General features: G+C 35.1%; 2 protein-coding genes across 3 annotated transcripts; both read left to right on the forward strand.

The window, feature by feature from the left end:
- Window positions 1-9,121: 9,121 nt before the first annotated feature.
- LOC107862473 (hydroxyproline O-galactosyltransferase GALT6) lies at window positions 9,122-12,964 on the forward strand. 2 transcript variants are annotated; one of them, XM_016708064.2, is made up of 7 exons: window positions 9,122-10,524; window positions 10,805-11,043; window positions 11,129-11,419; window positions 11,535-11,663; window positions 11,746-11,919; window positions 12,298-12,405; window positions 12,481-12,964. In XM_016708064.2, exons 1-7 carry the CDS (start codon window positions 9,660-9,662, stop codon window positions 12,688-12,690), a joined length of 2,016 nt encoding a protein of 671 aa, XP_016563550.2. In that variant the 5' UTR covers window positions 9,122-9,659; the 3' UTR covers window positions 12,691-12,964. The 2 variants fall into 2 exon arrangements, with proteins under 2 accessions (XP_016563550.2, XP_016563551.2); XM_016708065.2 differs by having other exon boundaries at window positions 12,298-12,383.
- Window positions 12,965-12,980: 16 nt separating this feature from the next.
- On the forward strand, window positions 12,981-15,735 carry LOC107862474. Its single transcript, XM_016708066.2, has 2 exons — window positions 12,981-13,982; window positions 14,643-15,735. Exons 1-2 carry the CDS (start codon window positions 13,929-13,931, stop codon window positions 15,567-15,569), a joined length of 981 nt encoding a protein of 326 aa, XP_016563552.2. The 5' UTR covers window positions 12,981-13,928; the 3' UTR covers window positions 15,570-15,735.
- Window positions 15,736-15,976: the final 241 nt, after the last annotated feature.

The raw sequence follows: 15,976 nt of genomic DNA on the forward strand, positions 1-15,976 counted from the left end.
ATTTCTATTTTGATTCCCTTTTTGATATTAAGGTATGGTTCATTATTGCTCTTTCATTCTTGTCTTCTTCTTTGCATGTTATTTACTTCTATTTTTTTATTTAATTACTATTTACCCATATCATATTTATTAAAATTTTTTTAAGAAACTTGTAAGTGTTGAATAAATAATCCGAGCATTTTTATTACAATATGATAAAAAAGTCATCTATTGGGAGAAGTTTAAAAGCCTTGCTGGCAGTATCTTTTTTTTTGTATATATTTTGTTTGTTTCATTATTGTTGATGCAGTTATTGATGTTGGTGGTGGGGTTGGCATTTTTGAAACTTGTGGTGTTGTTGATGATGTTGTTGGAACAAATGTTATTTTTTTTATTGATGTTTATGCTATTGTTGATGTTGCAACAGATGGAGAAACTATTGGAACAAATAAATCCACCAGAAAGGCTGGTTTGATGTATTCTATCAGACTCCATATCTATTGCAACAGACTCCACATCTGTTGCGACAGACTCAACATCTGTTGCAACAGACTCCACATCTGTTGCAACAGACTCCACATTTGATGTAACAGATGGACAATGTTCTTTTTGTGACATCAATTTTTTTTCTCTTCTTTGTAGATATAAGGAACTGATAGTTGATCAACTTTTGATGGACTATCTCAAGAGGCTGCAGTAAAAATGGGATTGAAGGAATAAGCTGCTTGTAGATGGAACCACTTCATATGTGGGAGGTATGTATTACTGATAATGTTATCGTGGAAATACACATAGAGTGCACTGATTTTGTGAATGATGTTTTTACTGATTAGTCATAGATCGTTCAAACAAGATGTCTGCAATTTTACAGTTAAGTTTGGTAGGTCCGAATTGATAAGGCTGAGGGACTATGAATATGGTTCTGATAGCCTGTTAAGATTTAATGTCGGTTGTTGCTCATGTTTATTTATCAAGCATTATGAAGGGATTTAATTTTTGTGTCATTGTAAAGAGATTCAATAGCGATTGGACTAACTTTTAGGGTAATTGGACCCTTAGAGGGTCTTCGAAGCTTAGCACTGCATCTAATAAAAACGGAAAACCAACATATTTATTGCCCTGGCCAAAATTTATATGGTTGGGTTGCTCGCTCGGAGTGATGATTTTATGCCAGAAAATGCGGTAGAAGAATGTTTTCGAAGGAAAATGGGTGGTTGATGGAAGACTATATCATCTGAGATCTAATTAAAGAAGAGACATAGGGTAAAAAGTAATTTCTAACGAATCTAGCCAGTGAAATTATCTTAATAGATACGAGATCTGAATCAAGTGCAAATATGAAAGTGTATCCTATAATATAATTTCATCCGTTGTGTCTCTGAAAGAAAAACAATGCAGATAGACACTTTGCTAGGGAGTTGCGTGGTTGAGATTATCACCTAGATAGAAAATAGGAGAAGACCAACAAAGAAGCATCAGGGGCATCGAGGGTAGAAATGATGTACAACAAGTCTAGAAAACTTATGCCAACAACAACTGCAGTTAAAATAAGGAATCTAAGCGAAGGCAACAAATTTCTGAATTTTAAATTTCATCCCATGCCTTCTTGTTTGTGTTTCCGATCAGGTCCACTGTCGTTGACCTGATCGGAACCACAAACAAGATTGAAAGGTAAATAGAGTATCATTGCTTCCTTAGCAATATGGTTATAATTGATTGTGTTTTCTTGCCTTGACATGCTTTCAACTTTCCTTGGAGAAGATGAGATATTTGTTGTAGTATGTGAATCTTGATAATTTTCAAGCTTGCCTCCAGCTTGTTGATTCTGTATTTAAGTTGGTCGTAGCCCTCTTCGAAGTTGGTAAAGAGTTCGGCATTCTAGAAGCCCTTCAGAACACTTTCTTCAGAAGCCTTAAAGGATACATTGAGGGTCTCTGTGTTTGTTTTAGGTCAAAATGTGTTGACGCACGTTGAGGATCTGGTCTCAAAAGTTGAACAACACACTTTTATCTAGCGTTGCTCCATGCATATTGCTCAACCAATTTGATAAATTAGTAAGCATGGAGTTACGTAGCGTGTGATCTAAACCGGCTCTACCAAGCCTATCAAACGTTACGTAACTCTAAGCTCATTACTCTATCAAAAAAATATGACCGAGTTAGTGCACAAATCGAACGAGCTCAATCTCTCAGCCTTTCTACTGATTGCTCTTCTCCAATATAGATGACAAGATATCTGCTATGCAAAAGTCTACACCACCGCGAGATACGCAAGCTGAGGAGGGCCTTGCTACTTTCGGTTGAAGATTGGTCTGCTGGCAATGATGATGCTGATAATAATAATAATAATAATTAGATTATTATTTTTCTTTTAGTCTATTATATGTATTTTTATTTGTTTAATAAATTATGTTTGATCTTTGACGTTTTAATCCCCTATTTAATTTTTATTCTGTCTATTATCTTCTCAACAAACATTTCGATGATTCGACGTAAAAATGAATAATTTAGAATCCAGTAGCAATAGCAAGATTTATCTGTTGGGTTTATGGCAGGGGTTGATTTGTGTTGTTTCAAACAGATTAATCATTTGTTGCAACAGATAATTAGTCTGGTGCAACAGAAAAATATTCTGATGCTACAGATAATTATCTGGTGCAACAGATAAACATCCTGATACAATAAATAATACGTCTGATGCAACAGATAAATAGTCTGATGCAACAGATTACTCATCTGATGCACCAGATGATTGATCTGTTTAAATTGTAGGCACTTGTGCTAGATTCATAATCGAGATTCTATCCATTGTTGGAAAAACAGAAGTGTACCCAGATGACAAATACGAATAAAAATCATAATTTTACTTACCAAAGTAACGTATAAAGTAATGCCAAAGTGGAAAGTGATGTAGTAAATAAAATTTGACCTAAGAAATTGGTCAGATCACAGTAGTAGCGTTGTACCAACAACAACAACAAATGGTCGACAAGAAGAAGATGAAGCAGAAGATGATGAATAAAGCAGCACAAACAGAAACAATTAACAACAAAAATCGCTAAGAGAGAGAAAACAACAATGGATGAGAAGAGAGAGAAAGAAGTCTTTTTTCCCTCCGTTTTCCGTTATTTTAGATATACATTGGGATCAAAGTGTAAATTTAAAAACTTGTGGGTTATTTTAAAACTTCCCCAACTTTCTTAATACATAATAAAGTAATTGTCACCTCCAACTAATAATTAAGACTTGTGTCACCTACATCTCATTTTAAAACTCTTTTGTCACCTGTGGCCCAAACCCCCCAAGTGACTTTTCTATCAAAGTTATTTTTGGTTATTATATTATTTTGAATAACTTTATTATATTATTTTGGCCAAATACATCGATATCGACACAACCCTAAACATAACATGAATTTTTACTTTGACATCTAAAGTAGACGTTGTTCGTTTTACAGACCTAAACTATTGTGCCAAAAGTATCAAAATAGTAGTTGAGATGTTTAAAATGAACAACGTCTATTTTAGGCATCAAAATAAAAATTTGTGCCAAATTTAAGGATCTGACAATATTTTTTGACCTATCATTATCATTTTCACGAATTAAGTGATCATATAAGTAATCAATTCTACAAAGTGATTATCTTATACTTGCTAAGTTTTGGGGTTATCATACAGTTAGGAATTAGAAGGAAACAACAAATGGTATATTTGAGTTAGAAAGATTGGAATAGCTGTCAAATAATATTACAGGAAAAATAGGTGGAAGAAATAGTCCAACTCAAGAACATAATGCAACGAGGACGGTCCGATTTCTCTTTCACAACAAGAAATAACCGAGAAAAGAATTAAAACCGAGTTGTCAACAGCCGCAGCCAGAAGGGCGACCCGGTCCAGACTCTCTTAATCAATACTACTACTACTTGATATTTGAATTCTTCAAATACAAATATGTAATCATACCAATTATTAGCGCCTCATAGGACAGGTCAAAATAACACAAAGCTTATGCCAAATGTCAACTCTCAACAACAATTTGTTTTAAAAAATATCCTAATCTAATTACAGGAAACAATATCTCTATCTTTTCTCAAGATAAAGGTAATGCTACTCTTTTCGGACCTCATTTGTTGGATTGCACTAGCCACTAGTAACCTATTTGGCCAAGTTTTTTGGAGGCGGAAATAATGCTACTATCTATTTTTTTTAAAAAAAAAAAATTGCTTATTCAGAAAAATGAGGTATTAGGCCAAATTTTTCGGAAGAAAATATAGAGTAGTTTTCCCGAAAAAAACATTTTTTAGAATAGCATTTCGAAAGAAAAAAATACCTAGCACTTTCTGAAAAAATTGGTTACAAGTAAATTTTTTTAAAAAATATTATTGAGCAGATGCAAATTAACTCTCACCAGTAAATTTTTTATATAAAAATATTTTTTAAAATAAATTGGTTTGCAAAGTTTGGCCATATATGTTGTCGTGGTTTAACATGGCCATTAGCCAATATTTTTGGAAAACCCATTTTCGAAAATATAAGGTCAATCCAAACTCCAAAGGGGTGATGAGTTATAATATGTAGATGTAATCATTATAATTAGAATCTTACTATATATGGACCATGTCTAGTAATATTCTTTATGAAGAAGGAATAATAGAACATGTGGCGCACAGCTTATACTAAAATCTTTCCAGATAACACTCTCTCAAGGGACATGTATTCCCTATATAATATTATTACATCGTTGTCTTTTATTTCTTCTTGTTAATTTACCATTTCTTTAACATAAAACAAATAATATTTATTTCACAAGAAATTAGTGCTTCATAATACTTTATCTCCCACTGGTGTAAATAGAAAGAAGTAAATAAAACCGTCCTGTAGCACAATTCAAATATAACATATTTTCTTACAGATATACGAATAAGCGTGTTGAACCTTTAACTGGTTAAAGTAAGCACACGTTTAATCTATTTGAAACTCTTCACAAACTTAACTTAATTATACATGTGAAATGCTACAATTGTACAATTGTATTGCTATTTCAATATTTGAGGTTAATATTGTGTTGGAGTGATAAATACTCCTCCATTATATGGAGTCGCTTTTGTTAGGAAGCACTGTATCTCCAATACGAGATTTTTCAGCTCGAACTAAATTTAGTCGGGCTCCAATATGGATATGAACACGGACGAAAAATCAAGAAAAAAAGTTCTAAAAATATTCTAAATAGAATATATTTTTTATACAAAGAGATCAAATTAAGTATATTATTATTAATTGAAGGACTAAATTCGAAAGGTACGAATAATTTAGGACCAAAATTAGATATTATCGCCTAAGTGAATGACTTCGTCATTGTCCAAATAAACTGCGGTCTTTACTAAACAGATTCTCTGTTGCATTCGTTTGCAACAAAAAAGGACAACTTTCATTTTCTTGTCCATTTTTGCAACATTAGTAAGGATTGTCTTCATCTATAAGACTAAATCTCATCATTAATGTAATAAATAATGGAGATAACAATCTCAATAAAATTTCACTAGTGAAATTCAAAAAGCATGGTGTATTTGGTCTTATTTCTGTCTTGTAAAGATAGAGAGACTAATTAAGAAAAATATATTTTAGGTCCTTTTATTATTTTCTTTTTTTAAAAAAAAGTGGTTGTTGTGATATATGATTTATACATTTTTAAGCTTGCGATATTTGAATTATTTTAGAATTATATTAGGGTTAAATATAATCTAATAATATAAATTTAAAGCAACAAATTACTAGTTAAGTGACGAAAAGGAGAATATTAGTAACTTAATTGGTGGCTACCTGAGCTTTCACCTTGCTAGAGAGGGTTCGATTTTTCGCTATCTAATTGCGCCTTCATTTTTCCTTTTCCTACCCATTTTTTAAAAAGAAAAAAATAAGTGGCGAGACAGTTAATAATCATCATAAAATCGTGAATATTAAAAAAAAAATCACACTTTAGCTTGTTAAAAGTTAGTGTGACACTTGTTAATTCTTTGAAAATATTGCTTTATGAAATATTCTATTTAGACTTTAACCGATTTTTTGTGATGGTAAGCCAATGAAGTTGTACAAATTAAATTCTCACTCCAAAGAAAATAAATTACAAATAGGTTATCATGCATATATTAGTGTAATGAAAAGAATGTAGTCCTTAGTTTCTTGGAGAAGGTAGGAAGTGGAGTTTCATCAAAAGATATCTTAATTTTTTAATATACTTGAAAGCTCTTCCTAGTGCATTAAAAAAAATAAAAATTAAACATATTTAGTTTAAAGTTATAAGATTTAATAGTAAATATCACAAGGCGAACAATTTTTACTATAATCTATAAACATTAAAAATCATCGCGCTCTCTCTATATATGTGTAAAATTAGGTATGGGGACTAGCTTACACTTCGAGAGTTAGTTCAAAAAAGAAAAGATTGTTCAAGCCTTATAAAGACCATCAATATGAGACTTTTATTCTCTTTCTTTAACAATATTTGTGTGTAGTATACTCCATCTGTCTCATTTTACTCGTCTCAAGTTTTCTAATCTAGTGTCCCATTTTACTTGTCCTTTTTTACTTATCAAGACAAGAGAATTTTTTTTTTTAAATTTTACCATTTGCATTAATTACTTTTTCTTTAAATTAAAATGTAAACATCATTTAATAGGAGTATTATGGTAAACTAGCCATGTTATTTATTATTTTTCTTAATAGCTGTGTCATCCAATTTGGGACGAGTAGAATGGGATGGTGGGAGTAGTTAATGTGAACCCCTCCTATTATCAACATTATACTTAGAATCACTAATTAAACAAGTTGCCTTGTAAAGCTTTCATTTTACTTGTAGATATCTAGCTCTTGTGTGTGTATGTGTGTGAATGTGTTTTTGGGGGGTTTGCCGGGGAGGGAGTGGGGTGAATTAGGCTTTTTATAGACTACAACTAAAGTCTAAAAGCCCTTGGTATATAGTTCTAGTTTAATATAAGGTAATTAATTAGTTTAATATTGTTCCTAATTAGTTATTAACAAAATAGTCTTAAATCATTTCAATAACTTATTAATTATATGTCCCACATAAAAATCCTACTCCCAAATTTGATTTGGCTAGTAAATCCGTCGAGATAGCCTTACTAATTAAGTTTTTGCAAATTCAGTTAGGAATTAACTGAATGTAATCCAAGGCAAATGTGATAGATCTTGACACATTTCGGCAATCTAATTTAACTTGTAAATATTAATTTAAAAATTCAAAAATAATTAAAGTATCCTAAAACCCCCAAAGTGATACTAATTCTAAAAAGTTAATAGCATGAAGAGAAGAAATACGCACGGAAAAGCTAACACATGGCTTAAAGCTGAAAATGTATCAGGGCTCAAGTGATTCACAAAAGCAACGAGACCTTGAACAAAAAACTCCTTTCCTAAATGAGAAGTTCCAAGACTTTGCTTCAAAGTTCAAATAACAAGCAGGATAAGTTCTAGACTCAACACATTTGAAGGAGACGAAAATATAACTACTACTACAATAACATACTCAGTGTATTCCCACAAAGTGGGATCTGAAAAGGGTAAGGTGTACACAGTTCATATCACTATCTCAGATGAAGTAGAGAGGTTATTTTTTATAGACCCCCAGCTTAGGATAAATAACAATATAGCAAACATAAAACATAAAAACAAACAACAAAATGGGATAACACACCACTAGATAATAAAGAAACAAGACCCTCATGGAGTAATACTATAAATTATCTATCCAAAATTACAAACATCAATGAAACACTAGGAACAAGAAACTATAAGACACACGCATAACAACTACGACTATAGGCACAACTACAAACAAAACACTCCTTCCTACTAGTAAGGACACATTCTTACCCACTAATCTTCTACCCTAATTCATGTCCTCTACACCTTTCTATCAAGGGTCATGTCCACCACAAGTTGCAACTGCTTCATGTCATGTTTAATCACCTTCCTCTGATATTTCTTTGGTCAACCTCTATGCACCTAAAATCATTTATAGCCAGCCTCTCGCATCTCCATACTAGAGCATTTTTGCACCTCCTCATCACATACACCAACCATCTCAACTTCACCTTTCGCATCTTGTCTTCCACCGAAACCACTCTCACCTTCTCTCGAATAATCTCATTTCTAACTCTTATCTCTCCTATTAAGTCCACACATCCATCTTAATATCCTCATCACTGCCAACTTCAACTTTTGGATGTGGGAGTTTTAGGCTAGCTAACATTTTGCACCATACAACATAGACGATTAGACTGCAGATCTATAGAACTTGTCTTTAAGCCTAAGAGTCACTTTCTTATCACGCAAGACTCTCAAAGCGAGCCTATATTTCAATCACCTTGCACCAATACAGTGCATGACATCCTCGTCAATCTCTACATTTTTCTGAATCATAGTCCCAAAATTCTTGAAACTATCTCTCTTTCGAATATTCTGGGAGTCTAGCGTCACTACCACGTCGGTCTCATGTGTCAAATCACTGAACTCACACTCTAAGTACTCCGTTTTGATTCTGCTCAACGTAAACCCTTTAGACTCTAGGGTCTGTTCCAAACGTCCAACTTATCATTAACACCTCCCCAATCTGGTCAATTAGCACTACATCATCTGCAATAACATAAACCAAGCTCCTTGAATACGCCGTGTCAATACATTCATTACCAAGACGAATAAAAATGGACTAAAAGTCTCTAGTGCAACCTTGTCAAAATAAGAAAGTGCTCTGAATCTCCTTCTACCGTCATCACGTTAGTCTTCGCTTCATCATACTTTTTTGAAAATCGACCTAGTGTACGTTATAGGCATATCGCTAGCCTCCTCTATATAATATCCCTGATCATTTTATCGTACGCCTTCTCAAGATCGATGAATACCATGTGCAAGTTCTTCCTCTCCCTATACTGCTCAACTAATATTCTCACGAGATGAATGATGTTGGTAGTCGAGCGGCCTGATATGAAACCAAACCGATTCTCGAAAATAAATATGATCCTCATCAGCCTCAACTCTATCACCCTTTCTCAAACTTTCATATTATGAACTTGTTACCCATATAGTTGCTACAACTTTGAATCTCCTGAAGGGGGCAAAAATATTTGTGCAAAATAAAGAAGTATTGAACGAAACTCAAAAGCGTATTTTGAACATTCTGAAAAGTATAGGAGCCCAATAATACATAAGCAAGAATTAGGGGCTTTATACGAAATTAATAAAAATATGCAAACAATTTCCAAATATATTACTATCTCATAAAAAAAAAAAGGAAAGAAATCTTTGGGGTCTCTTTCAAAGCATAAGCTTTTATAGTTTTGAATTGGAAAGGTTGGTCTTTGTTGTATAATAGTGTTGTAATTTTGTTCCATGAAGGTCACCGACCCCAATACCAAATAGCCTCTCTTCCTCTTTCGATCTCCCTTATTTATTGACTTAATTAATTAATTATAATATATGGTAACTCATATGATCTTATTATAAGTTTGGGACTCCCTCTTACATGTTTTCTTGAATTAATAGTTCTTTCTCTTCATCAGAAAATCGTGCTTTCCCTCTTTCTTGGCCAAGCTGTTTTTACTATTTATTTATTATGATTATTGGCCATTGAAAGAGGGATTGGAATTGTGGGGTTGAATTCTTGAAAATGAAAAGAGCAAAATTAGATATGTTTGTGTCTTTAAGTAGGCAAAGATTTGTCCAAGTTTTGATTTTTATAGGATTTGTTTATGTTGTTTTGGTGGGTTTAGAAATTCCTTTTGTTTTCAAGACTGGGTTTAGTTTAGTTTCTCAAGAGGGTTTTGAGAAAAACCGCCATTTGAATTCCAAAAGTTTTGTTCTTGAGAGTGAAGAAGATATGGAAGAAAGAAACGCACCTAATCGGCCTCTTGATGTGCCTGTTAGGGTCATGGATGGATCGAGGCCCGAGAGGAGGAAGATTAGAGAAGTGCAGAATTTGTTGTCGAATTTAGTGTTTGATGGGAGTTCAGTGAATATGAATAGCAGTGATGGGTTTTCGGGGATTTTGAAGTCAGCAAAAGAAGCATTTAACGTAGGGATAAAGTTCTGGGGAGAACTTGAATTGCATAGACAAGAAGCGGTGGTTCCTGTAGATAATGATAGTAAGAAGACAGAAGAATGTCCGCATTCGATTTCAATATCCGGGTTGGAATTTCAGGAGAAAGGGAGAATGCTTGTGTTGCCATGTGGGCTTACATTAGGGTCCCATATTACAGTTGTTGGGAAGCCACGGAAGGCGCATCCGGAGCATGAACCGAAGATATCTTTGTTGCGAAATGGCCAATACTTGATGGTTTCACAGTTTATGATGGAGTTACAGGGTTTGAAGACGGTTGATGGCGAGGACCCACCGAGGATTCTCCATTTCAATCCGCGATTGAAGGGTGATTGGAGTGGGAAGCCTGTGATTGAACACAACACTTGTTATAGGATGCAATGGGGAACGTCTCAAAGGTGTGATGGCTTGAGGTCCAAGGATACTGAGGAGACTGGTGAGACAATGAATTTGGTTTATTGATTTAACTTTTAATTGTTTTATTGAGTGTGAACTTAAAATTCTGTTCATTGATTTCGAATATAAGTTAAAAATCTGTACTTGGGGCAAATTATGGGGTGGGGTGGGGGATAGGAGCTTATGGTAATGCATCTGTCTGTTAGAAGCTTGGCTATTGATTTTGAAATACTGAAGGAAGAAAGATTAACTGAGAATGCGTTGTTAGTTGCATTGTCTGTTGTATTTTGAATTAGCTTAGTGTATGGTATCTTTTGCAGTTGATAGGCAGGTTAAATGTGAGAACTGGATTCGAGATGATGACGACAATCAGTCCGAGCAATCAAAGTCATCATGGTGGTTAAACCGACTTATTACAGGGCGGACAAAGAAGATGTCTATTGATTGGCCATATCCATTTTCAGAGGATAAGTTATTTGTTCTAACGCTTAGCGCTGGCTTTGAGGGTTATCACATAAATGTTGATGGTAGGCATGTGACCTCATTTCCATATCGAACTGTGAGTAACATACTGTTAACACTCAAGTTCATCCTGGATTATTGAATAGGACTATTCTTAAGGTTGTTCTTTTTTGTGCTGTTAGGGATTTTCCCTTGAGGATGCCACTGGTTTGTCACTGAACGGTGACATTGATGTTGATTCAGTGTTTGCTGCCTCCTTGCCAGCAACACATCCTAATTTTGCACCTCAGAGGCATCTTGATATGTCAAACAGATGGAAGGCACCGCCTCTCCTTGATCAGCCTGTAGATCTGTTCATTGGTATTCTTTCTGCTGGCAATCATTTTTCTGAGCGAATGGCTATAAGGAAGTCTTGGATGCGGCATCAGCTAATCAGATCTTCTAATGTTGTCGCTCGATTCTTTGTTGCATTGGTAGGTTAACATATTCGTAGCGTATGAACCCTATTGGAAATATCTGTTGTCATTAGCATTGATTGACATTGGTACTGGTAAAATTTTGATTTAATCTTGAGATGGATTTTGACAGCACGCAAGGAAGGAGGTAAATGTGGAGCTAAAGAAAGAAGCAGAATTTTTTGGGGATATCGTCATTGTTCCTTATATGGATCACTATGACCTCGTGGTTCTGAAAACTGTTGCCATCTGTGAATATGCGGTATGATTCTGGATTGCCCATGAACCTTGACATTAGTTTGTCGCCAAAAAGTAACCTCATATATATGTTTGCTTTTTTGCAGGTCCGTGTAGCATCTGCCAAATATATCATGAAGTGCGATGATGATACCTTTGTGAGGGTGGATGCTGTTATCAAGGAAGTTAATAAAGTGCCTGAAGATAGGAGCTTATATATTGGAAATATCAATTTCCACCATAAGCCCCTGCGTAGTGGTAAATGGGCAGTGACATATGAGGTAATAATTTGGATCTTCTTGTGCGTTTCTTCCTCAAAATCTCTACCTCATATTAAAAGATCAAAATGCTTCTAGATAGTTTTAGTCTTAACTCCTGATTCTGTTGTATTGAAGTGCATAGTTTCTTCTACCTCATTGTTTATGCTAACTTCACAAGTACCACATGATAGTGAATAATCAAAATGCTTGAGATAGGTGAGTGTTCTCAAGAGATTAAATGGAGGGTATTTAGATAAAGGATAAAATAGCAGGATATTGTCTGGTTGCTGCCTTCTCCATTAATTCGTCTCAATAATGCTCTTAGGTTTAATTTCTCTGGCCTTTTTGAATCCTACGAAATCTGTGTATCTCACTGTCTCCCTTTCTCTGTTGTCTCAGGAATGGCCAGAAGAAGATTATCCGTCTTATGCAAATGGACCTGGCTACATAATTTCATCAGACATCGCTAACTTCATTGTCTCAGAGTATGATATCCATAACTTAAAGGTTGGCACAAATCCCGCTTCCCTTACATTGTATCACAGTTCAATGAAATATCTAACAAAGCTCCCTGACTTGCAGTTGTTCAAGATGGAGGACGTGAGCATGGGAATGTGGGTTGAGAAATTCAATAGCTCGAGACCTGTCCAATATGTACACAGCTTAAAGTTCTCCCAATCTGGATGTATAGAAGATTATTATTCAGCTCATTATCAGTCACCTCGGCAGATGATATGCATGTGGAACAAACTGCAACAGCTAGGACAACCGCTGTGCTGCAACATGAGATGACAAATATACTCCATTCAGTGAAAAGTTAACTGAGCATAGACAAGTTTTGCAGTTATAGAACCATCATCTGTAAACTTTGTGGTATCCTCAGTTCTAGATATGATAGAGGCTCTGATTGTTATATCTACCCTCTCTTCTCTGACAATTTTTTGAATACATATTTTCAAGCTCATCTGTATAGAAGTAGGGACATATATGTGCAAAGGGAACAAATCCATACTTTTTATCTGTCCTACATAGCATAGAATGAATTAGAGCTTGAGTTTCCACGCAAGTTTCTTGAATTTTTTGCTTAATTTCCTACCCCTTTCTCTCCTCTTAGCTAGAAGATTCATTTTCCAAGACTTTTGGTTGGTCTTCGAGGTATATACATGGTTGACCTATTCAATGTTCAAAAAGATGTGTTATTGACCATCAAATTATTATGCCAAAGACACGGGTGGTTGTTGTGGGAATGTGGGGTAGTTGATGCCTTGCTATGTGGTGACCGTGCTTGATTGTGAAACATGAAAAGGACTAATTGAAATGACAAAACATAGGCATTGAGGTCAATGACTATTGGCTATTCATTCCATTTGAAAGGAGAATTGACAGTTGCACCAATAAAAATTTTTGTACGTTGTAGCAGTGTATAAAGTTGACGGACTGCAATTGAATTGGAATATGGGGGCTACCATATTCTTTGTGGGGCTGGCTGGTGGCAAGCATGTTAATGATTATGAAAATGAGTTTCCAAGCATGTTAAGAGAAATCAAGATGACACCAAAAGCATGTCATAAATTTTGAATGACATAATTGATTAAGCATATATTTCATGTTTAACTCTCTTAATGCTAGCAATTTGATTAAATAAGAACAGAAATACAAGATGTCAACTCAACCGGTTTGTCATTTAAATACCAATTTAAATATCCAATCTAAATACTACTCAATTTTTATTATTAACCGAACGTACTCATTTAACTTCAAACTCAACCGGTTTGTCACACGTTGCTGCCTTGCTGGCCTGCTGCAGTCTGCAGTTAAGGCTGTTAAGATAAGATAGTTTTTACATTGCAGTTGAAACGTGGATAGCAGAATGCTCTTGAACACCAACACGTCTCATTAGCATGACTCTACGTGCCCTTAACCGTTTCCCTATCCATTGCATGCCTTTAATATAATTAAAGTCCCCTCAACTTTATCTTCTCTTCAACTCAAGTCAGTTCTTGCAGCTTCCCAACACACAAATTTCAGCCATGGGACAAGGCGAAGATTCGAAGACCAAAAATGAATCCAGCGTTCAAGTTCAGGTTCTTGTCTCCCTCCCTAATTTCAATTTCATTTATCTACTTCTACAAGATTATTAATTTAGCATATTACATACTTCCTCGATTTCAAAATAATTAATCCTCGTTGGCTTAGTATTTTCCTTAAAATATATTTATTAGATATTTATTTATCAAATTAATCTTATTAATTATAATTTAAAAATATATATTTAAGCGTACACACTCTACATACTCAATGATAAGAGTAGAGTAGTATTGATGGAACATAATAATATTCACTTGATATTTTTATAATGAGAGTCAACTGTTACAAAAACAGAGGGAGTAAATAGATAATAATTCAAATTTAACTTCATCGGGTAAGTGAAAGCAAAGATTACTCAAATTTAACTCTAGCGTAACTAACATTTTAATTTTGAGAGTGCACAAAGACATTTTAGCTCGTTTTTACTGGTAGTTGAACATTTCAACTTACAAAATAGTTACTTAGACATATCTAGTATTTATTTGTCAACTTTGAGCGTCCGCGAATACATAATATAGAGACAACTTGGGAGTGTTTAGTTTGTTTAGTTATAACAAGTACTCATGCTAGCACGACTAGTTGAGTGTATGTTAATGCCAAGTTTAAGCGTATGTTCATGCATTGTAGCTATTAAGTTCCACCATTAATGGCTGCAGGAAAGAGGAGAAATTTTTTTCTTTTACAGACCAAAAGTAGGCAAACAAGAAGTACATGACCCCGATGATGTCCAACGTTTATACATCGTTCTCCGTCCAGAGTCTGGCGAACACTCCATCGAAGTAAAGCAAGATCCTCATTCTGGCAAGGAAGGTGAAGAGCTTGGTTCTCACATGGATCCTGGAAAACCTACCCGCGATATTTCCTCCGATAAAGAGCATTCGGGTGGCGAGGGAGGAAGTGGGACACAAGAAGTTAACATTGAAAAGGAGCCTTTGCTCCGGTTCATTGTAATGGGCAGGAAAAGTCTCCCTGATCCTAGCAAGAGAAAGGGACACCGTCCTTATTGGGGTTTCGTAGAAATGGTGACAACGAAAATCGACGATGTTAAAGCGGCTCTGAAGGGGGAAGAATATGACACGTCGACTAGAGGACACCGTGTAGTAGCAGCAGCTAGAGCTGTAGGAGAAGGTGTTTATAGAATCCTGAGACATAATCCGAAGAAGAGAATGCATACTCATTTGGTTTACAAGCTTGAATTTCCAGCTGAGGATGAGAAGAGCGAACCGCAGGAGGAATTGAACATAAAGAGGGAAGGGTCATTTCTGATACAGATCAAGAACCCGGAGCAACCTGGTGGATCACAGTTTAGGGGGCTTCAGAAAAAGAGGAAGGCTACATTTCCAGCACACTTGCAAGGTGAATTTGGGCAGCTGAGGTATCATCCGGCCGATCCACCGGACTTTTTGAACTATGAAGGGTGTGAATTTCTGCTGATATCTGCTTCTGATGATATAGAAGAGGAATTGGGGTTGGAACTCAAAACAGAAACTGAAGCGGAACATGATCCGTCGTGTTCGGATTTGGTCAGGACTTTTGGTGAAGCAGCTCCAATTCGTGCTCTTCTTAGAGGGACTTGGGTGTAGGTTTGATGCTAAATATGTAGAATATAAGTTTTAATGCAGAAAGGTAGTGTATGTAAATGATGGTAGTAAGACTTGTAATTAGTGACACCCCTTCCTCAACTTCAGTTATTATTTTGTTGCAAGTTAGAACGTTTAACAAGTTAATCCCAAGCGATTGTTTGTGTTTTTTGCTGTAAATTAGTATGTGCGGCTGGTTTATTGTCACATGCAATCAGAAAAATGAAGTGATAATCGTGTTCTTAAGCGCTAGAAAAAACCTTTGATGATCTACGATGGTACATCTGCACCAACACACCTTTTGACTCTTCTTTTCGGCAGCACTTACATATTGGTGAGAATTTGATGCCCAAAGTCTTGGGAAGAAAAGATTAAAGATTCGTCTTCTGAAATTCTCACAACACAAACAC

This window comes from Capsicum annuum, chromosome 3 (assembly GCF_002878395.1).
Source record: "Capsicum annuum cultivar UCD-10X-F1 chromosome 3, UCD10Xv1.1, whole genome shotgun sequence".
NCBI lineage: Eukaryota > Viridiplantae > Streptophyta > Magnoliopsida > Solanales > Solanaceae > Capsicum > Capsicum annuum.